At 39.7% G+C, this 23675-nt stretch overlaps 2 protein-coding genes across 2 annotated transcripts; one reads left to right on the top strand and one right to left on the bottom strand.

Moving 5' to 3' along the window:
• Positions 1–119: 119 nt before the first annotated feature.
• tdrd9 (tudor domain containing 9) lies at positions 120–23252 on the top strand. Its single transcript, XM_041266822.1, has 36 exons — positions 120–364; positions 7041–7144; positions 7396–7466; positions 8140–8361; positions 9083–9205; positions 9378–9458; positions 9608–9772; positions 10151–10254; positions 10542–10603; positions 10964–11018; positions 12432–12516; positions 12961–13018; positions 13169–13273; positions 13391–13488; positions 13796–13927; positions 14255–14420; positions 14526–14589; positions 14822–14885; positions 15412–15456; positions 15583–15636; positions 16103–16219; positions 16417–16524; positions 16831–16931; positions 17048–17221; positions 17706–17817; positions 18104–18316; positions 18677–18766; positions 18857–19114; positions 19503–19670; positions 19779–19849; positions 20240–20349; positions 20557–20653; positions 21224–21362; positions 21827–21945; positions 22242–22314; positions 22640–23252. The coding sequence occupies exons 1-36, from the start codon at positions 225–227 to the stop codon at positions 22736–22738; spliced, it is 4047 nt and encodes a 1348-aa protein (XP_041122756.1). The 5' UTR covers positions 120–224; the 3' UTR covers positions 22739–23252.
• LOC121324700 (protein RD3-like) lies at positions 1765–3776 on the bottom strand. The gene is made up of 2 exons (XM_041266819.1): positions 3487–3776; positions 1765–2104 (listed from the first exon to the last, which is right to left on the bottom strand). The coding sequence occupies exons 1-2, from the start codon at positions 3774–3776 to the stop codon at positions 1765–1767; spliced, it is 630 nt and encodes a 209-aa protein (XP_041122753.1).
• Positions 23253–23675: the final 423 nt, after the last annotated feature.

Raw genomic sequence — 23675 nt, 5'->3', positions numbered from 1 at the left:
TTGTTCTTGTATAACCACTAATGTATACTGGGCAAAACAAACTCGCCCAAACCAACAAATGCGTACTTTTCCTTTAAGGAATGTTGCGCAGCAGTACGAGCAGTTGGTTAACACCAGAGCAGAGTTGGAGGTTAGCAGTGGCAATGCTGGAAAACGTTGCACATGTTGCTTCGTGGATATCTTTGGAAATCCAGTATAGCTGCCATTGCCATTAAACATTCACCATGAACCAAAATATCACAGCAGAACAAATCAAAGCATGGTTTACTATTGGAACACAGTTTGCGAACATCAAAATAAACGATGCTGCCCCAGCTGGGGCCAAAGATAAAAGCGTTCACGAAGACGCGTCAAATAAGGAAAGGTGAGATAAGTTATACTATTTAAAATAACAGTGATGACAAGTAAACAGCATATATACAACGGACTGTGTTGTATTGGTACAGCACGTGTAGGCTATGTTCTTTAAAAAAAAAAACACACCCAAAAACTGTGTTTTTTGGCAACCCCAGCATGTTTTTTTTTTTTTTAAGTTGTAGGCCTGAGTGTAAACTACTATGCAAAATAGTGTATGATTTATGTAGTTTTTAAAAATGTATTTAACATAAGCAATAACATTTTAGTTAATGTGTGTTATTCGCTTGGAACTTAACTGTTTATTTTTTAGTTTGAATTTGGTGCAAAATGTAAGTTCCAGTAAAAAAAAAAAAAAAAAAACTTTGACGTATTTGAAATATAAATTTATTGCATTTGGGGTAGTAGCATTCCAGCATTTTGAATAACATGATCTGTTTTCAGTCAGAAGGTTACATACAATACGCTTACTTTACAAAGAAAACCACCCCGAAGTTGAAGGAGGTCTAAGGCAGAGAGGGTAAAGCCGTTTTATTTTCGATTACAGAATCCACAGTGCACCCCATCTCTTGTATTATCAGTGTTCAGAAATACAGTCCAGTCGAGAAATCGGAAAAATTCGACCCCAGACAAGAATATACGCTTCCATTGCATGCAAAATGAAAACATCTTTGAAAAGCAGTGCCGGCTTGCTATTATTAGAGACAAGCTTTGAAAATTGAAATAAAGGTTGGAATCGGAATAGTGATCATCCTTTAAGTTAGAGGCTCAGACAGATTCTACTTGATTTACCAGAATGTTGTTGCAAATCTGTAAACTGGTATAATGAACTACTTCAGGGTCTCCATGGACATCTTAATTGATTCAGTTAAACAATTTAGAACAGGGTTGGAACAAAGACCAAGTCTGGAAGGGTCAACCTCGGCCTTCTCTGGTCTAAGGTTTGAAACTGTCAATGTTAAAAAACTAGCCGCAAGAATCTTGCTGAATGGATATTTTCAAATCTACCAACAGATTATGGAGACAGAAAGTATGTAGATTGAATTTAACAGCATTTTGTAGAGGCATAACTTTACAAAGGGATGGGGTTTATTGCAGAGTAACTACTGTAGTCTTGCAGAAAACAGTTGCTATTATTAACCATGACTACAGTGAACTTGCTTTGAATGTTCTGCCAGGCTTGGAAGTCACCATTGCAGTTTTTCTGGGGGTTAAAGGAGGAACTAACACCCCCGTCAAGTCATCCCGCAAATAACACGATCATTGCAAAGCATGCCGCTAACAAAATTCTGAGTAGTACTCAAGAAAACAAAAAATCAAACACTACAAGAGTTCCACAGGGTCAGATTGTCTAGGAATTCGTTTGGTAACCTTTTAGCTAATGTATTTGTCTAGTGTGAAAGGGATGCATTATATTGTGGCACTGTATGCCTCCGAGCAGGTGCAGTGAGCGGGGTAGTAGTAAGGTAAATCCCAGATTCTTTCAACAAAATATGGACATTCACCTTGCATACTTTTGTCAACGTAGATTGATATTGTGGGGATCTCCTCTTTGAAAGTTTCGCTGCAGTCAGGGACGGTGCAGGTAATGAACCCCAGTTTCATTTGATGTCTGTTGGTCCAGGATTCCATCAGCCTTATTTGCTGCTTTTCTTCCTCATTTTGTGTTATAAAGTCCTTCAAGACCTGCTTAAATACGTAGAGTAGCTCCCAAGGCAGAATGTCGTTTCCTGACAATATTTCTCGGAACCTGAAAATAAATAGACAGATAGATAGATAAGCAAACTGCAATTACCAGGCTTTAAAAAAAAAAAAAAAAAAACTAAAAAAACTAAAACAAATTAGCGTTCAAATATCTGAAAGGTCAGTCAAATTGTATGCTATTGAGATATTGAAAATATATCATGACCAGAACAGAGTTACAAAGCAAACCCCTTGCAAGGCTAAATACATTTGACACTGTATGCCTGGGGGGAAAAAAAGAGCTTTTATGTTTTATTGTTAAAGACAACAATATGTGTCAATAATACCTTGCTAACTTTTGGTTTTTATTTTACCTGCTGAACTACTTCAGAAAGTAAATGAGTAAAATTCGAAGTTGATGTGGAACTGGCCTCCTTTGCTGTGGTTGTTTCTCCATAGCTGTGTTGATAGAATGCTTTTCTTGAAATTCCATGTTACAGTAGTTATGATTATTCTTTCTGTGTCTGTCCCAGTGTGCTTCTTGTTCCAACTGTGTCCTAAACTGTTTGCTTGGACCATTTAAGGCCCCGTCCATTCTAAAGTAGTTATTTAATTATTCTCGAGAGGAATTGCACTCCTGGACTGGACGTTGGGCACCCCCCGTGACCCCCTAGCTCCCTTTTCCCAGTTGAAGCAAATAAACCTTGTCGCTTTAGATTGCTGGGGGTGGAAAGTTCATCCATATCTATCTCGTCATGTAAAATGGAACATTTCCAAAAAGTCTCTGTTAATCAGCTACTCCATTGCCTTCCTTTTGACTATAATGAAACTGAAAAGCTGAACAAATTCCCCTCAAGACTAATTGATAAAAAATGACAAGTACAATGCAGCAACATTTGCAACTGTTGTGGACATGATGTGGCAAGAAGTGTTGACAGTTTCTTAAAGGAGATGAAAAGGCTTCTAATTTTCATTACTTTTAGCAAAGGAAGAAAATTAAAAACGTTGATATGCCAAATGCTGTAGTAAAGTTTTAATTGGTAATCTCTGGTCTTTACTGAGCCAGACACAGCAAGTAACCTTGCAGCTGCTTTGTTGGTTTGTATACAGTGTAGTAGAGGTTATGCTTGAGTCAAAGGATACACTAGTTATGATTTTCCCAAACCGAACCAGAGCTGGCGGCATTTTCGAGTGCTCAAACACTTTTCTGCATGTAGGGGATTCATATTAACATCCCTTGATGATTTTAATGCAGTAGCATGTTTATTCATAGTAAATTACTTTTATAAAATAGCCTGCAAGCATAAAACAGGGATGGAACCTATTTTTTTTTTTGGCAACTCCCCTAAAATTGTTTGCTTTTGATGAACCCCATATTTGATAGAAGATCATATCATTGTTTTTTAAAAATGTAACCCTACTCTTGGATAACAGCAGTTTGTGCATTACCGGGACAGCACGGAGGCAGTGTGGGAAGGCTGGATCTGGGAGCAGAGGTGCTCCAGCTGCCTGCGCTCTGACGGTGGGATAAGGGATTTCAGGCTTTGGTAGCTCTGCTGCCACTTGTGTTCCATGCCTGTCTGCAAGATCCTCTGCTCCGTCTCCCGGACCAGCCTCTCTCTCTTCTCCATGTGCCACAGCAGCTCCCTCATTAAAGTCTTGGTGGGCACCTTGCTATGCTTCTGGACTGGACTGTCCACTTCGGGTTTCGACCACTTCATCCAGCCAAACAGAGGCATGTTTCAGGCTAGCTGTGAGGTCAGATAAACACTGGTGAGCCTATACACATGGTGACAGGTCTGACCTCGGTTGCATTTATACAGTCACAGTTTTCCAGAATGTACACTGACTGCTGTGACTTGTGTCTAATTAGCCTTGCAATGAGTCCAAACTGTTATTCAAGGAGAGTCTTGTGGGTTGACCTGTCAAAATATTTTTTCCTTTTACTTACATCGTCTATAGCTATTAAACCCTCTGATGTATTTAGAAACATGTTTTGTCTTGCATATCGAAGGAAAGCTTTTTCCATGTTTGTTTCGTCCAGAAGCATTAGCCTGCTAAATGAGTGAATGTCCAAGCTAGATTTTTCTTGTCATACCTTTTGGTTTGGTGCTTTTCATTTACATATTGGGTTACCTCTACACAAGCATATTTAAAATGAACGCTGTGGGTAGGGGAGTCCTACATGGTTAGAAATCAGACTGGTAAAAGGGTATGGTTCCACCGTCTGGGAATAGTCTTCTGGTATTGCCTGTTGAACCTCTGTGCTGCTGAGCCTAATATGTAGGGATATACAGCAAATCAACAAATACATCTTCATATATTCCCATGACTATCTTATAAGCACAGGGGATGCTAGTTCCGTGACAACAAACACAAATATAAGTTCTTAAATTGCACGCAACAGAACAATAAAGGACTTATTGTTTTTGTACTGGCCTGTAGTGGTTTAAGTTTCTATGTGGTTGATTAGCATGGTAGCAGTTTGCTGCCGTGATATAACAGTGGAATTTAATAAAAGCTTTAAAGACTGTACTCTAGATATGCTTTGCCAGTCACAGGTGGGGAAGATATATTAAAGTTAGATGAAATAGAAACAAACAGCTTTCTACCAAGTAAAAAGTCTGCATATGTATTGCACATCATCATTGACACATACCAGAACCCAAATCCAGATGCATATTTACTATCACATTTTCCAAAAGGTCCCCCCCCCCCAGCCCCCCAGTATAAAAGTCTGGTATACTTACATTTGAGATCTAGTCTTTTATGTCCGCTGCTAAATATTCTCCAGTCCGGAATGACATTCAGATCACTGTGACTGATTTTAAAGAGCGCGTTCCCCCATCGCTTCGCTCCATGTGTCATTTCCACAGAAAGTCATTTTGCCGCTGGTCTTAATCTTCCAACAAACGTACTGCCTGAAAAAATGGCTTTTGCCTTTTGATTAATATACCCAAAAGGTTGTCCCGTCAACCCCCCCCCCCCCCCCCCCTTTGAAAGGAGGAAAAGTTGCTGTTGAGGTAATGCACTTTTTCTCTTGTGACTTAAGACCAAGTCCACTCTCTGAGCAGATTGTGCCCTTACCTCAAGTCAGAGTCTGCCTCTCTAATGCGATGTCTCGCTCTGCACAACCCTGGGGAGCAGGCTTTCTGTAGGAAGCGATGCAAGGCGGCGCATGGTCGGGAGCACGCAGGAGTGAGACGTGTCCAGTGAGGAGGATAAAACAAAGAACATGCTTCTTCCTACAACACATTTTAACCAAAATAATTGAGAGCTGAAATAAATGTCCTTTGCATGCTAATACAGGGATGGAAATAAGACTCCCAATTACATAGCAGTTTCACCCATTCCAGGTTTGAATACATGCTTGATAAGCCAGAGTATAGGTAACAAGCCAGGTATGTCTTGTTAAACTCTAAAATATACATACTGGTATATTATATATATAAAAAGTGAAGTGCTAGGGTTTGGTTTTGAAGTTGTCTTCCTGTACAGTAGATTATAAATCGAGATGATAGGGGGACACGTTGAGTAATTCTGTTTCTAGGCATTATAACCTTTAGAATTTCATTTTTTTTCTGTGTTCTGCAGTAGCAGAGATACAGCACAGCGCATGCTAATTAGATTGATTTCACAGGTCTGTTTGATCTGCAAATATGGTGTTAACAGCTTGCTTTTCTGCAGTTGTTTTATGTTGCAAATTGTTGATGAGAAAATGTTACAATGTGACAGTGTTTTATTTTTTTCCCCATAAAGACTGAGAATAAGCATCTTTTGTGAATATCCATGATTCTACTTCGGTGAAAAATGAAAGTGCACATGTGTATTTTATGTATTTATTTACTCCTGTTCCATTTGTACCGACCGAATCTCAGGCCATTTAACGATTAGCAGGATATAAATGTTTAGGCTGTGTTTCCAAAAAGACATTAGTATAAAAAATGTAGACTGTCACGTGCTGGCAGTCTTCAGCCAAGCAATGCAGAATTTTAAGCAGTGTAATAAATGCACATATCCCAAATCAGCTCATTTTCTTAATCCAATGAATTTGGTTCCCTGCTGTCACTTCACTGCAGGCCATAGTGAAGTGTATTGCCACACTCTCTTCAGCAACATTACTGTAGTTCTAACCAATGGAATTTTGAAACCCTGCTTTACACTGAAACGCCAGTGTTAATACTGTATATTATGTTGCAACTGCACGTGAAAACTAACCTTAAATATCCTGTTTGATTTCTTGTAATTAAGTCATGCTGCCTCTATCGGTTTGTTCTGAAAAGCTGCAGACTGTTTATTCTCTGTAGAATTGATAGTAACGTGTTAGAGGACAGGGGTTATGCGCAGAGCGCTTCGGTTGTCATAAAACATAAAGGAAGGCGTGTTGCTCTGATTAAAGTTGAAATCACTTGTATGCTGAAAAATGAAGTTGTCAAGATTAATCGGCTTCCACTGAAGGCTTTTCACATTGGATTTTATACAGCATTGTGAAAGATGGTAAGAACCTGGGCTGGTAGTGACAGAGCTGTTCTCCAGACAGCCACATAAAATTAGAGGGCAGTTCCCTGTGGCTTGCAACAGCGTGTAACCCTTGAGCAGATAGGGTTAGTATTTTGAGAGTAACAGGGAAAATATTATGGGAAAAGAAGCTTTGTAGCCTTTCTGACTTCTAGCATTTGTTTGAATAGGTACTGTATGGCTGCCGCAATTAAAAAATGAATAAACGGATTGGTTTATTTGCAATATTTAATCATTTAAAAAATACATTCTGACAGTAACTGGAATGTTATGAACTGTGCAGGAACCAAAAGGAAAGCTACATACAGTAATATGAACATCGGTCACATTTGTCCTAAGGCAAAAACCTTCAGTTTAGCCTTTTTTCCACTTAAAAAAAAGACCTATTTTGTAACTAGAGGCACTTTTTAAAAATGACTTTACTGTTGGCCTAGATAAGCCCCAGCATGTGTGGATATAGGCTAAGCTTTATCTTTGTATTTCAGCCCATCCAAAGTGAAGCATGAGTGGAACAGGGGGCAGAGAGAATGCACGGAGGAGGAACTGGGGAAGGTGCAGGCCAAGCAAGGAACGACAGCCAGCCCATCAAGTAAGTTGCGGATGTCTTCGGGCACAATAAACAGTCCTAATAAAACTAGTACTTTGGGTTTACTTTAACTCTGAGAGAACTGTTTTTCAACGACTGTAATGTTGTTGAAGTTGACAGTAGTGTAGTTGTAGCTGACACCCTGGGATCCTTCAAGAAGCTGCATGATGAGATTCTGGGATCAATAAGCTATTACCAACCAAACGAGCAAGATGGTCTTCCCCTCGTTTGTAAACCTTTCTTATGTTTTTCAGGTCCCCAAGGATCAGTCTCACTGGGGAGCTATGTCTACCCAACCCTGCCAATCACCAAGTACAGAGAGGAGGTAAGGACTTCTACAACAGAGCCCAGCAGTGATCAAGCATGTCTGTTGAATGCAACATGTCAGGGTAAAAGGTGTAAGGGCATGTAGTATGTTTCATTTCCTTAAACTGACATGAGTGGGGTTGGAACTATTTCTACCACATTTCATTTTCTGGAGGGTTAATGGATTTGTCTACCAATCTGCAGTCCTCAAATTAATGAACAATGCTGTACATCCAACGGAACTGGACACAAGCTCTCAAGTCTGTTTAGGATAATTTTTGCATTCAATATAGGCTGAATGTTATCTACTCCGTGTATAGAAGGCTGTGTGTTCAAGTGGTTAAAGAAACGGCCTTGTAACCAGGAAGTACCTGTGTCAAGATACTACTGACTCATTGTGTGACCGCGAGCAAGTCAGTTAACCTCCTTGTGCTCAGTCTTTTGTTCTTGTAAGCGACTCTGCAGCTGATGCGTAGTTCATACACCCTAGTCTCGTATCTTGGAAAGCGCTTTGTGATTGTGGTCCACTACGAAAGGCGCTATATAAAAATAAAGATTCTGATAGTATTTTAAGTACTGTTTAATGATGTTTTTGCTACGGTTCTGTAGTACAGGAAGCGAAGCTGCTCATTCGTGTGTGTTAAACTCGAGTGAAAATACTGTGTCATTTTGTTGTCTCGTTTTTATTGCAGCTCATTTCCCTTGTTGAGAATAACTCAGTTGTTATAATCCGTGGAACTACTGGTAGTGGCAAGACCACTCAGCTTCCCCAGTACATTCTGGATTACTACAGTGAGAAGGACATCCCATGCAATATTGTGGTGACCCAGCCCCGCAAAATAGGAGCCAGCAGCATTGCCCGCTGGGTGGCAAGGGAGCGCAAGTGCATGCTGGGAAGTGTGGTGGGGTATCAGGTAGGAGTCACAAAGAAGCTAATAGGATTGGACTGGAGTTTTGTACAGTTACAGTAGTCATAGTGAAGGATTCTTTGTTTATTTTTCGTAAGCAGTGTTAAGGACATTTATTTTGGTCAACTCCCCCGGAGAAATGCATTCTTCTCCTGCCACAGTCTATTGGAAAATGTAATTTGAAGTGTTGTCTACAGAAGGGGGAAAAAATATAATTCCTTATATGCTCTCCTCTTCGAATCCAGTACTTTTGTCTATCGTTGTCACTTGCCCAGCATGGTCATTTTCGATGGATTATTTGTTTCTGTGGATGGATGAATGTAGACCTCGCCTTTCCAGAAATGTACTTGTCTTTCAGTCGATTTCCACACATCTATTTCAGTAACAGTTCTAACTTGACTGTTGACAGCGACCAGCTCTTAACAGCACTCATGGTCCTGGGGGCAGATAAATAGAGTGAATTCAGCTTCAGTAGCACTTTTAAAGCAGGTTTTTAACCCGTAACCTTTTGGCCTGAAAGCTAAGTTGAGTGCTTTACTTGCAGCACCAGCAGCATTTCCAGTGTTCCTCAGGGATGTCTTGATCAAACATATTATGAAATGCAGCTTGCAACTTCTGAGATGATGGGGGTTGGGGGTTTCTTTTAAAAGGTTTTGCTTTTATAGGTGTTCTTTTGTAATATGCATATATGTATAAAGCATGTGTATGGTTGCACCCCTTTTGTTAGGTTGGTTTAGAGAAAGTTGCGACAGAGCATACCAGGCTGATCTATATGACAACAGGAGTGCTTCTTCAGAAGCTGGTCAACGCCAAGAGTTTGACAGAGTTTTCACACATCTTCATTGATGAAGTAAGCATGTGAGCTGTTTGCTGTTCATTGTTTCCATTGAAGTGTTCTTAGGAGCTCTTGTGGAAGTTGCACAAGCAGATTAGATTTTTAGAAACTCTTTACAGTACATGTGGACAGCAGGGCTTCTTGTCTGTTGCACCAAAAAGATCCTGTGTGTTGTTTTTTTTTTTAGGTCCATGAGCGCACAGAGGAACTAGATTTCTTGTTGCTTGTAGTGCGTAAGTTCCTACGCTCAAATTCACGATATGTGAAGGTAATTCACATTTACTTTAACAGCCCAGCTTGCTCTCCCCCCCACCTCCCCACACACACACTGATTTTGTATGTACGCTCAGTTTAATTCTGTAGTGCAGCATTGCATTCTGCAGCGCTCTTCTGACGTATTCTGTTGCTGCATCCCAGGTAATTCTCATGTCTGCAACGATAAACTGCAAGGAGTTTGCAGAGTACTTTGGGACCCCCATCCGAAACCAGATGAACCCTGCATACATATTTGAGGTTGAAGGTGTGCCGTACACTGTAGATGAATATTACCTGGACGATTTGAAGCGCCTTATTCCTTTTAAAGTAAGGCTTTTACCGAGGACCTCCGTAGTCATTCTCAAACTATTTTGTCTTCACTATAAGAATGACTTAATAGCTGTGAGTGGTGGGTTGTTGTTGTGTTTTGTTTTTTTTTTACTACTTTGTTTATCTGTTTTCTTCGCTTTAAGTTTTGTTTTACATAAGATTGTCTGTAACGGATATAGCAGTATAAATAGCCTCGTCCTCATATAATAAAGTAGACACTGATAAATGATAGAGCCACGTACAATTTCTATCGGATGGACATGACATCACTATAGATTAGGTATATTATTTATTCATTTGTATTTCTCTTTGTAATTGAGTAGTATGTGTATTGTATGCATGGTAAAGCAGTGTGTTTTGATGTACATTTCTTAGGTGGAACCCTCACATACTGAGGAGCTGTACATAAATGTGGAAATGTACAATGTAGCAGTTCGTCTCATTCAGGAGTTTGATGAGCTGGAAGCAAAAGAGCAAAGGTTTGAAACCATGAAGCATTGTGATGATTAAGAATATTAAGCAAGATTTCTTGTCACTGTTAAATATGTATGCATATCTTGTTACAAAATAGTAATGATGATAATTACAATTCCCAAATTATTACTATTGCTAAGCGGAACATGACAGAAGACCACGCCTGTAGGTGGCCATGCTGAATGTCATTATGTAAATGTTATTTTGCTTAATTTTTGCTTTCTTTCTGCATGGCACAGCATAACAAAATCAGGAATGGTGATTATTCTATTTATGTAATGCAATTTAACAGGTCTGGAAACGATGGATCTACATTTTCTACAGATCGTGGAAGTGTGTTGGTATTCCTTCCAGGTAGGCGGAGGTCATTGGCTAAATACTAGTTAAGTCCCTAAATTTTCCTTAGTAAGTTAGCGCTGTACTTTAGGAGTTTGCTAAGCTTGCACTGTGTATATACCATACCATTTTACCATACTTCTCTGTGATCAACACACTGCATTCTAGTCTTTTAATTCTGTTATATCACACTTGCATTGGATACTGATAGCTCTCCCCCTCCCTTTTTTTTTTTTTTACAGCAGTGAGTGAGAGATGTGTCTTGCACACTGCTTTTATATGCACTAAAAACCTCTTAATGTGGTCATGTTTGTATACCATCATTGAATTGAAAGTTTTGTTTTTTTAAAACGTGCCAATAAGATCTGTTTTCTTCAGGTCTGGGAGAAATAAATTACATGCAGGATGCCCTGGCTAAACTAGCCCGGACGAGGTAAGTTCAATAAACACCTGGACGCTAGAAGGCAATGTCTTTGAGTTTGGAGGGTTTAAATTGGCATACTATAAGCTTGGAAAGCATTGTATAAATGTTCTAATGAATTGACTTGAGGGTCTTTCTTCTGCTGTACGAAACAATTAACATTCTGTCTTCAGGAAAGGTCAGTCATCATTAAGGTACCATTTTATATATATTTTTTTTCTTCAGTCATTTAGCACAAAGTAACTTTACGTCCAGTGATACATAAATTAAATAGTTTCAATGTTCTTAAATATTTGAACATGGGCATAGCTATGCATATTAGATACATATCTGGTCCACTGTTTTGAGATCCCTATGCTGCATACAGGTCTGCAGTGTTTGAAAGAGTTTCTGATTTAAAAGATCTAACAAATGCCTTGCTCGCCTCGTTCATGCTTCGTCTTTGAATTGTTCATTGGAGGTTGTGGGGGTTCACGACGGCTTTCTCCACAAAGGCAAAATCTTTCTTTTAAAAGTACAGTAGGTGCCGCTTATGAGCAACCTCTCGGTTCCCAGCAAAAAGTTGTTTTTAATTGAACGTTGTTGTTAAGCGTAAAGCCACATTTTCAAGTGTATGTATGTATATGGAAAAACAATATGTACTATAGTTGTAGAAGCAGCACACTGAAATACACATCTTGGTTCATTACAGTATTAAAAAATAAACACAAAAAACACAAAAATCAGAACAAACAGCTGTTTACTAATAGTACACAGATGTGTGAAACAAAGTCTACCCAGTAGTGTATTGTACACATAGTACTAGCAATATCCTTGAACAGTAAACACACTTGGTATACAGGACTTACATTTAATAGAGAAGCATCATTTTAAAAGAAGTAGTTGTCCTTACGATTCGCCACCTCCAGCTGTAAATCACTCTGAATTTTGTGTGCACCTTCGTAGCCAATTTCAAAATGCGGGATACAACAGATTTTGAGATGCCAGAGTTTTCTGCTATCCGCGCTTGTTTAGCACCGGGTTCACTTTACGGGCTATAGAAAGGTCTACACGTTTTGAAGCCACGATGACAGATGACAGTTAGACTTGATAAATGTACAGCTGCATTATGAAAACTGATACATAAATAGATGCTGTGGTGCATGCGCATAATGTATTCGTGTGCGTGCCATAGCCATATAAATTGTTTTAAAAAAAGTTGTAATTGAGCGGCAGTTGCTAATATCCGAAATCCATTAACATTAATGTCTATGGGATGGGACTGTTTCCCGTGAAAATGTTGTTACTAACTGAAACGTGTCTTTATCAGGGTTATCATCTGTTGTATGTTGATTTCATCTAAGTTGTGTGGTGTTTTCTTAATCTCCTGAACTCCTTTAAGGGGTGCACTATTGATTTTAATACAAAGCCATGTTTGAATTGCAGGTTGCAGGTGTACCCTCTACACTCCAGCGTTACGCTAGAGGAACAGAATGGCGTGTTTCTGAGTCCTGTCCCTGGCTACAGGAAGGTAACGGCATGAATTGCTGCTCAAGACTGATCAGATACCTAAACCTTTTAGCACCATATAATCCAGAACAACGAAACAATCGATCGGAAGATGTGGAGAAATACTTTAATTAGTAAAATAGGATAAGCCGTGTTGGCTCATATACAAGAAGTCAAACTTTATATATTCCTTTTAGCTGAATGTGTATATGAACACTACATTTTAAGGTCAAAAAGGTCTCTTCAGGTGAAACAGAGGTAAATGGAGTTTCTCTTGCAGGTCTGTAGTGAGGGGGAGAAAAAACAAGTCAAATTTGTCAAATAATTTTAGTAGCTTATTGTAGTTTTCATACATACCTTTAGTAGTAGCAGTTTTCTACTATGTGGTTTATTTTCTGTTGTGTAGCATTACAGAAATGCATCTGAATTTCTTATTTCTTGTGTCCTTTTACCCCTCTCTTGAAAGATAATCCTGTCGACTAATATTGCAGAGAGCTCTGTAACCGTTCCTGATGTGAAGTATGGTAGGATACAGCATGTTTCCTCTTTTTGGGACAGTTTGCCTGCTTTGAATTGGAGAAATATTAAACAATACAATACAAATTAGAAGGGAACAATAGCAATGTACTTCCCCCCTCCAATAGGTAATAATAAAAATAAACTTTCTTTGACAGTGATTGACTTTTGCCTGGCTCGACAGCTAATCTGCGATAAAGAAACAAACTATCTGAGTTTGCGACTCACTTGGGCTTCAAAGACCAACTGCAATCAGAGACGAGGTGGGGGACCCTCTGTGTTCTTGTTTGTTAAATATATTTCATAATGGAAATTGGCTACACAGGTTCTTGTGCATGAGTGGGATGGAGAACTAAGCTGCATGTTGAACTTTCCAACAGGGCGTGCTGGTAGAGTTTCAAAGGGATACTGCTATAGGCTGGTGACAAAGACATTTTGGAGAGATGAGATCCCAGATTATGTAGTTCCAGAGATGTTGGTAAGATCACTTTGTGTCTAAATACATTTGGAATTCTCTACTTATATATAACCTAGAAATACTGGCTCTGGTTATGTGCTTTAAAAAGGTATATGTCAGGTTAACGTCTATTTTTATTTTTTTATTTTTTTGACATTTTAGTTAATTGATTTGAACCCTGATTTACAAAGTTCAGTTTAGATTTATTGGATACAAAATTGTAACCCCTTATCCATAGTGCTATTTCTATATGCAAATCTGGTCTTTGTGTCCGAGGTAAAGGCAAATCCATTTTGCACCTGTGTTTTGTGTTTCTACCGTGTCACAGCGCTGCCCATTAGCCAGCACCATGTTAAAAGTGAAGCAGCTGGACATGGGTGACCCGAGGAGTCTTCTGGGGACGGCACTTTCACCACCCAACCTGGAGGACATTGAGAAAACTGTCCTGCAGCTTAAAGAGGTGCTCAAAAAAGCCTTCACATTTTTGTTTGTTGTCTGTATAAGTAAATGTGCTAATGGACTGTGTGGTGTTTAATTGGGAGTTGCCAATTGAAAAACATATTGTGTACTGTTACGAAAACAGCATTCTTTTTACCCATTTGGTTTTGATTGTTGTTGAAGTGTGCATTTGATTAAATATTTTGGATGAGGTTCTGAAAAGATGGTCTTGGACCAGTTGAAGAGCATATCTGATAATTAAATATCTAGTATGGTCTGTTCAGAGAAGGTCTTATAAAACTTGAAAGTAAGTAAATATATGATAATTGTAATATTTGCTTTCTCATAGATTGGAGCCCTCTCAGTGGTTCAAGCAGGAAATGAAGAGAGCCGATTTGATGGCGAGTTGACGTTCTTGGGAAGGGTCCTCGCTCACTTACCTGTCCATCTGCAACTTGGGAAGATGGTTGTCCTTGGTCACGTGTTTGGGTGTCTTGAAGAATGCCTTATCATTGGTAAGAAGCAGAAAACACACTGGATACCGTGACCTGCAGCACTGTGTGCGTGCGTGTGCGTGTGTGTGTACTGTTTGATTTAAACCTTTTTTTGTCGTTTTCCAGCTGCAGCTCTTTCTTTGAAAAACTTCTTTGCAATTCCCATCCTGCAGTGCTTGGATGGATGTCGGTAAGTTTTAGAATTTGGGGATTATAGATTGTGGAGGAAGGTGGCAGGGGTAGAAATTGTATATTTATACCCAGTAGAAATGTGAAATTGTTTGTTTATGTATTTTAATAATGGTAAACTGATAAAAGCTTAATATTTGGTGGTTCAGCACTGAAACTGATTAGTGCTAGTACTGGGAAGGAAACTTCCATATAGCTGAAACTTGGACTCTTTATTTGTTTATCATGTACAGGAGTAAGGCTGCGTTTTCTGGTAGCACGCTGAGTGATCCCATTGCCTTTGCAAATGCATTTAAGGTCAGTATTATTCAAATCCAGTATATGCAATTTATTGTGATGTAGGTATCAAATATTGCAGGGTTTTTTTTTTTTTTCTGTTTTGCTTTTTTTTTTTTACTTTTATGATGTTCGTAAAGAAATTGTTTTATAATCATAAGAGTGAATATGGTTTTCAGTTGTACTGGCAATGGCTTTTTAAACTTTTTTTCTTGACTTTCTTCCCCAATAGGTGTTTTGTACTATAAATGGACACTGTACCGAGCAGTCACATTTGTGTATGTTACATGTGACTGCTTTCTGTTTGTCTTGACAGTTGTCTGTTTAAATCCTGACCCTGTCATACTGCTTCTATCCTTGAGTTGGCAAGTGGAAAGAGAGATACTCATCAGTTTCTGATTACTATTGCAGCTGGCCCTTCAATGCCAAATTGCTTGTCATTGTTGGAAAATGTTATTCACTGAGCAACTGAAAAATTACTTAATTAAAAAACAAAAAAAATTTTAGGCGTTGGTAGCTATCACACAAATTCTTCCTGTATTTTTAGGCATGGTATACTTCCAGGAAAAAGGGCGAGTTTAGACATCCAAAGGTTGGTAATATTTTGTGGTACCACACAATTTATACTTGGACCTCAAGTTATGTTTACATGTAACTTGTTTTGAAGTTTGAAGGCCACAGGGGGATTAAGATACTTTTTGATTATATTAATTTACAGGATGAACTGGACTGGGGCAAAGCGAACTACATTCAGATCAAGAGAATTCGAGAGGTAAGATGTATGTTTCAGTGTCTTGCCTGTCTTGCCTTTACTTACGTGGCTTGGGCCAAAAGCATTTACTACATGGTTGTGTTCCCTCTTGTGCCACTAGCTTGAGTCACAGATGAGACGATGGCATGATTCTCATGCTTTCAAACATAGTGCGGTCTGTCTGCATTGACTTGGGGGGGGTGGTTGTTCCTACAGTGATCATACAGTGAGCTCTGAAGTCAGTCAGATTTATAAGAAGCCCACACTGCTGACTCTGTGCAGACACTCCTGACAAATGTCAGTGGGTTTGTCTGTAACTCTTAGTTTTTGTTTCTGTGTAAACAAAACCCAATTCCCAAAAAGGTCATTTGTACCATTTTATTGATCACACATGCATGCTGTTTACAGTAAAATAAGCAGGCCTGTATTATAAATAGTTATGCATGTATGTACTCTTGTCAGCTCTGCATACCTTCTTGTTATACAGGTGGCAGAGCTTTTTGAGGATCTAAAGCAGCGAGTGGCACAGTTCAACATGCACATTAGCACCATCCAGCCTGCCATGGACTACGAGTACACCCACAAGCAGAGGTTCATCTTGCAGGTAACTGATGCCCTCTTCCTTGTGAGTTGGAGGTACACACAACTTAATTATGAATTGCACGTACTGCAAATACATTATAATTTTTCAATTGTATCTACATTCACTTTTTTGTTTTTCCTTGTAGAAAAACACTGGAACCCTACTTTGCAAATATGTTCGTATTATTTATTGATTTATTTACTTTTTAATGTGTCCAGGTTGTGATTAGTGGTGCCTTCTACCCAAATTACTTCACCCTTAGACCCATTGATGAAGAAATGGCATCTAAAAATATGTCTGGAAAAGACCCCACAACCACAGTGATGGTAAGTTTTTTACAAAAGAGAAATCATTCCATAAGAGAAATAATGGAGCTGTCACTGTGGGTCCACATTTTGAAAAGTACCTACTGTAAAAATCGTTGCATAGGTTTCACTGGCGTAAAAGTCGCTTGCCCCCCCCCCCCGCCCCCAAACACAGACTCACACACATCTTTTTTGAGACTTGCATTTTAGGAAAACACCTTTTTTGTGTTTAAAATGCATAGAAAATTGACATATTGTAGAATTTTTTTTTAATAGTTTTTTTTACAGTGTTACATCCTTATGGAGTTTGAATCTTTTTTTGTATAGTTAAGGAGTATTCCGCCCTATGGATTCCTGTACTACAAACAGCTGCAGTCCCTGTTCAGACAGTGTGGCCAAGTGAAGTCTATCTCGTTTGATGGCTCGAGGTAAGCAGGGTTATAAGACAAGCTTGCAGTATGATCTGGGATCTGCTGAAGCATTTGGTTACACACAGGACATTTGTCTGTTTATTTTTTTTTTTCTCTTCACTTATCCTGTACAGAGCCTATGTAGAGTTCTTTCAAAACATCGTCAGGACGGCAGGCGTCCTCCCGGAGGTGGACCTGGCCTTGAGGATGGCACATTTTCGCCTGCCCCTGGAGCTGTTTGTGCACCCAGTAGAGGAAATCGAAGCGAAGGCAGGACAAAGCACAGTTTCTGCCCTGAGATACGCAAGGTATTCCTGACCCTCTGTCACTGGTCTGCCAGGTGGGGTATGAGTCCTTAGATGCCAAGCTGGCCTTTTGTGTTTCGATTGTGAGGTCATGAGTTTGAGTTGCAGTTGACTTGAGTCTAAAATGTAAATATAAGTGCAGTAATTTCATGAAAAGTGACATGGGCCTATTTGCAGTAGGGACCTGGATGAGGCTTTAAACATTGGTAGATGCCTGTTACTTGGTATTCGCTCCTTCGATGTAAAATACATGGAAACCCTTTTGTTTTTACAGGGTATTAAATCTTGCCAGAATTTGGCGTAAGACCATGTATTCCACATACTACAAATATAAACCTCCTGTTTCAGTACTGAGACCTGATTGGCTGAGAAATTAAATGCTATATTAGATTAATACATTCAAACCTACCCTCTGTACTACCAGCACTGTGTTCCAAGTACTTACTGTAATTAAGCACGCGTCACAAATCTTTCTTCTTTACTGTAGGGTGAATGTTGACTTCCAGAATGATACAGTGTGTCCAGTTGGGATCCTTAGCAGTTCCATTGACCCAGCCAAGCTACCGCCAAACCCAGTGTTCATCATTAACATTACAGAGGTAGGTATTACTGCAAGCACTCTTGGCACCTGCATAGTGCACTGCACTTATGTCTCTGAACATGCGGTCTACAGCATGGATGGTTGGGCTGTATTGCTATCAAGATAGTAAAGCTTGTTAAAAATAGTCTGTAGGCTTAAACCTGATCTGCTGCTAGCTTTTTAGTTGATTCAAGATATAATTAATTAAGAAGTGTTCCTCCTTCATTTGGAAAAGCTCCACAGCACATTCAGATATATTGCTGTAAATGTGTTTTACCACTGATGTTAAATTCTGTTATATCCAGGTGGTGGAGGTTGGTCACTTCTGGGGTTTCAGAGCAGATGAGAGCAGCGTTGAAAGCCAGAGGAAACTGACAGCAGAGATCAACACTCTTGAGCTGAAGCCCCTGTTTGTGTCTCCTTACCCCAACCTGTTCTGTCTGGCGCCCTTCACAGACTCGGAAGAGATGAGATACTACCGAGCAAAGGTTATCTATGTTGCCGGGAATTCTGTGGAGGTGAGATGCTTGATATCTTTCTCATGCTCCAGCTTTATGTCTGAACTTGAACATTCTGAATGCCTGCATTCATATAATTGCACTTGGGATCATTCTCTTAGAGCCAGACAAAACCTTGACTAATTAATATGGTGGCACTGCTTTCATTTTTAATTAGATGGTTGATGAATAGACTTCTATTGTACTGGAATATGGCCAGAGTCATCATTAAATTGCTCTTTACCAAAATGCTATGCTCATTCTGTATATTTTCCATCCTTTGAGCTGGTTGAGTGTCATGTTGCACTCGACCTAAGATTGACACATTTATGTGGAAGTACCTATCGACCTGATTTTTATTTTGAATTTTTTTTTTTACAGGTGTTTTTCATTGATTATGGAAATACAACAAGAGTAAGCTGTACCTGCCTGAGAGAAATGCCTGCTGATCTGATGAAGCATCCGTTCCAGGTAATGATGACAAATAACGACATGGAATTGCAGACATACTTCTCTCCTTTTCCTTTTTTTTCTCTCTCTAAAGTCTTCTTTATTATTTAGGCTCAAGAATTCCTGATTTGTAAAATTCGTCCCTCGGCTAAGTCCATGATTCTGGGGGATCAGTGGAGCCGCAGTGCCAGGAACCGGTTCATTACGCTGGTGAATGGGCGCACCCTGATCGTCACTCTGTTCTCCATTTTACACAATGTGATGCGTGTGGACCTGTCCATCGACACTGACACCATCAGTACCAGAGTGGGCGAGATCCTGGTCCAGGAAGGCTACGCTGAGCCAGCAGAGGAGAGCTTTGAGTCCAAGGTATAGTACCGAGACTCCCCTGAGCCAAGGGATTGCACTGAGACTCCCCTGAGCCAAGGGATTGCACTGAGACTCCCCTGAGCCAAGGGATTGCACTGAGACTCCCCTGAGCCAAGGGATTGCACTGAGACTCCCCTGAGCCAAGGGATTGCACTGAGACTCCCTGAGCCAAGTACTTGCATTGGCACAGTTGCAGCAAAAGTGGAACAAATGCATGTGGCCTTTTTTTAGTTCTCAAATATGGTTCATGCTGTTGTGAGGACTCTTGATAGGAGTATTCCTGAAGAGAAGTTCTTGAACCAAATCGAAGTCCTGGTGCCTTATGATATGAGTTCTGTTTGTCAGTTATCCAATGATTATTTTTTTTTTTTTTTTTTTTTGTCTGCAGCAAAGCCATGAGGTCTTGATGTCAATATATAAGGATCTCAAAGAAGGAACTTTTGTTCCTAATGCCACAAGCAGCTCCTGGAAGACTAGCAAAGAGCAGGAGAAAGAGCTAATAAACCGCTTGCTGGAGATCTTTTCTAAAGTCAACCCGGGCTCTATGAAATCCAGGGTAAGCTTTGTAGTGCAGAAGCCTAAATACACTATTGGTTTGATGCATAAATGTTTATAATTCAGCTCACCCTTGGTGACCTGTTGCATTGTTTGCTTGCTCTTTCAGGTTCCATTGCACGGTCCCACCAGCCCTTATAAACTCCACTTCCACAGCATGAGTGAGATATCCCAATACAGGTGATCCAAAGATGGACAATATTCCTTAATCACTCCCTGTTTGAGACATTTTAACACTCCCATGTGTACAGCGCAGATGTGTTGCTTTAAAGTTTTCTGTTTTTAAAATACTGCACGTTATTATTTCTAACGTCCTGGAAAACTTAATTAACTATTCAACTTGTCCCATTTGACTGCAATGAAAACTAATTTTAATTATGACACTGCGGTATAATTGGACTACAAGCAGCTAGGTTCTGGTTATAGTTGTATAACTGGAGAAGGTTGAACTGCAGTTTCAGTGAATTTCACTGTACTTAACAATGCATTTAGTTAAGCAGTTACCTGGCCCAGTTATTTCAGGTGGAAGTATCTTCAGTTGGTCTGATCCAACTTTCTTGTGAATGACAGATCAGTCGTAATTGAGAAGGAAAGCATCAATTCTGTGGCTACAAACTACAGCCCTGAGGAGCTCCACCAGAGACTGCTGGTCGCAGTGTCTGTGTCTGTGAATGCATCAGGTACATTTTATTAAGGACCCCATAGGCTATTGCGTGGTACAGTATAGTATAGTATAGTATTGGTCACTCCTGCTTTTGCTAAGAGTTAGAGACAGTACCACCTCCTTTTTTATATACTTTGCAACAACTTCAGTGTAAATATATGGGTTGATTTCGGTCAGACATCGCACTCTAGCAGTCTCTCTATTTCTTGTCCTTTTTCCTCAGGTTCTCTTATAGTTCTGAAGGAGACCACTCTGTTGCCCAGCATTCGTGGGCTGCCGGCTCTGGTCTGCATGTTGTTCACTCCAGTGATGGAACTCAGGTGTGCTTTTTTATGTGTCTTTTTATTAAGCTTTAACTCCATGTACAGAAAGTATAGTTATACAGTTAACAATTTATCCTTTTGATCATGCATGCTGCTTTTCAAAGTGACTGTTTTTTCTTGTGTGGAATTTCAACTAGGTCAGAGTTCAATGTATCTTTGTGAACCATTTAGCGGCAAATACTTTTTATTTTCTCCCCATCCTGGTCCTGTAACACAATATTTATCCCTGCTGCACAGATTTGCTTCCCAGACTTCTCACTAGATACGGTAGATGGCAGTTTCGTGGCTCCCTCCAGTGGACAGCTGGGAGATTTTACAAGTGTCTTACCTTTTACTACCTTTCAGATATGCTATATTACTGTTTTCAGAGGGAACAGGGTTAGCAGGAGTTGCCATTACTCATGACTGTTAACTGCATTGTTGTGAATTGTTGTCCCTTGGTTAGAATGCATTTAAAAACAGCAGCTTGGGCAGGGAAAGAATAGTCACATTGGTTATGGTGCAGCTGTTTAGTACCCAACATTAAAATCTCCACAGCTGAGGGAAGGTGCGTTTCTTTTATTTCAGAACTGACGAGGGGAGGACTCGCTTCACTGGTGCACTCTGTGGACTGGGGTGGAACAGAGTGACGAGTGCCCCGATACTGCCAGAGCACGATATTGAGCTGGCGTTTGATACACAGTTCGATGTGGCTGACATAGCAGAGGTAACTTGCACTGCGTAACAGGCACAGCATTGAGCCCAAAAGCAGTCCCAATGCAGCTGTCATGAAAATTAAGGTCATAACTATGTCCTACATCTGGGGTTTATAACCCTGGTCCTGGAGAGCCCCAAATCCTCTGGCTTTATAGGGGTCTATGTCATCAATGACTAAAGATCTGGAACACCTGTTACTCTTGCATAATGAAGCCGATAATTGGTGCAATTAAGTAACTGAGAGACTGTTTGAAACGAAAACCAGAAGACCCTGCAGCTCTCCAGGACCAGGGTTGGAGACCCCTGACAGACATGAACTGCATTTAGAATAGCAAATTGTTTAAAACAAAGAATGTCTATACAGAGTTTTGACAGATTTATGAGGACCCATAATCCATAAGTGTGCACACTGGTTTTTGCATTATCTTAAGAATTCTAATTTGCTTTAATGTTAATTTCAATGTGTAATTCTAGATAAACGGTCTGCGCAGTGCCATTAACAAGCTAGTCTGTCAGGGTCCAAATGGCCCTTTACACCTGGGACGGGAAAGGATTGCAAAGCTACAAGAAGATGCCCGTGAGAAACTTATCAGGTAGGAGGAACCTCGCTATTCAAAATATGCATCCATCTTCTTACAAAGAATAGCAGTGGCTCAACAGGGGATCCATTCACAGTTCAGTCCTGTTTCACATTAAAATACTGGTGCTGGTGTAGAATGAGAAATCAGGATTGATTATTGTGTTTCATCCCTGCCCTCCAGGAATTGAGTACTCTGCCAGAAGCAAATATTAAATGATTAAAACTTGAAAAATGTTCTTTCTAAATCGACTTCAGACTACTTTTCTGATACTACTTGATTGATTCATATATTTCTGTGAAATATTAAAGGTTGTTCACCAAATCGCCAACCAGAAATAATCTGATCCCACAGTATTATGAGAAGCCAAACAATTGGAACCAGGTGAGATTTATTTATTTTTTTAAATAATAATTTTATCTGTGATTTTAAAAGGAGTGCTAACCCCATGGTTTAAAACACATTTTATTGCTTAATTTATTGGCTTTGTTTAGCCATTTTGTACTTGCTCCACAGAACACCTTTCATTGGTTTGTGTATTTGTTCCAAGGTACTGGTGATTGTGTTTGCATCTTTACTAGAAAAAAAAACAAAAAAAACAAAGAATCCGTCCAGCAGGAGGTTATTAGAGCACCTGAACTCCATGTAATAGATAAGCACATTGGAGAGGCTCAAGTGGCAAACCATTGTGCCGTTCTCTGTTTGACAGGTGGATCTCAGTTTTAAGATGGAGGTGACGCACAAGGACAAGGAAGGGAGAAAGGGAGTCCTGTTTATGCTGCACCCTGTCGTTCTGTTGAACACATAATGGAGGTGTATTATTAAAGCACTGCAGTTAAAGCAGCACAGTGGCAAAGTTTAAGTTGGTTGAAATATTGCACCGTTTTATGCTACTTATTGTGGCACTAAGCTTGAAAGGTGTTTTTGTTTTTGTATCTCTTACTTTAAAAGTTTTGCGCTTGTCGTTAAGGCATCTATACAATGTGTGTGTGTGCAAAAGGCTTTCAGAAATAGCCTGCTTGTTATGTTTTGTTGACGGTTTTCAAAAGTAAATGTTATTTCAGCATCCAGAACACAGCGTGATTGTTTTACTGTTGAGAAACCATAAAAAACGTGGGCTAGTTTAATTGCTAAGGACACCAAGGATTTGAATAATGGTGCAAAAATACAAAGGATTGTGGGACACAGCAGCTTTCAATTCCGATAACTGGAAATACTTCCACCTTTTTTGATTTTAATATCTACACAAAAATTGGGGTCGCAAATTTGTGCATTTGTACGAACCCCACAATTAACAGGTAAGCCCTGTATATTCTAACACTGAAAACCTAAACTTGCTTGCCATGTCCTGCAGATGCATAGCCAGCGCTGACAGCTCTGACAGATCTAGAAATGAACAACCTGTGTCCTGTTCGATTTTTGGTCTTCAGCGGTTGTGGCTTGAGTCGGTTGTTGGGTACAGGTAGCAGTTTTTTTGAAGGCGTGTGGTTATTTATTTATTCATTTAATTTAATTATTTTACCACCAGCCCTAATCCAGGGTCCTTTCCCTTTGAAATATACATTGTGTCAGAGGTCTGGTATGCATTTTGTTTTGATCTTCACACACTGTACATGTCTCTAGAAAAGAGGGAGCACCAGCAAGCTTTATACCAAGATTCCTCTCATGACACAATATTCAGATGTTGCTTGACAAGCATTTTTCAGAAGGCGGTGCTTTGATGATGCTGCGTGCTTACTGCACCC

The sequence above is a fragment of the Polyodon spathula genome, chromosome 12, assembly GCF_017654505.1.
Source record: "Polyodon spathula isolate WHYD16114869_AA chromosome 12, ASM1765450v1, whole genome shotgun sequence".
Taxonomy (NCBI): domain Eukaryota; kingdom Metazoa; phylum Chordata; class Actinopteri; order Acipenseriformes; family Polyodontidae; genus Polyodon; species Polyodon spathula.
The sequence above is the reverse complement of the archived record's forward strand: the minus strand, read 5'-3'. Positions and strand labels throughout refer to the sequence as shown.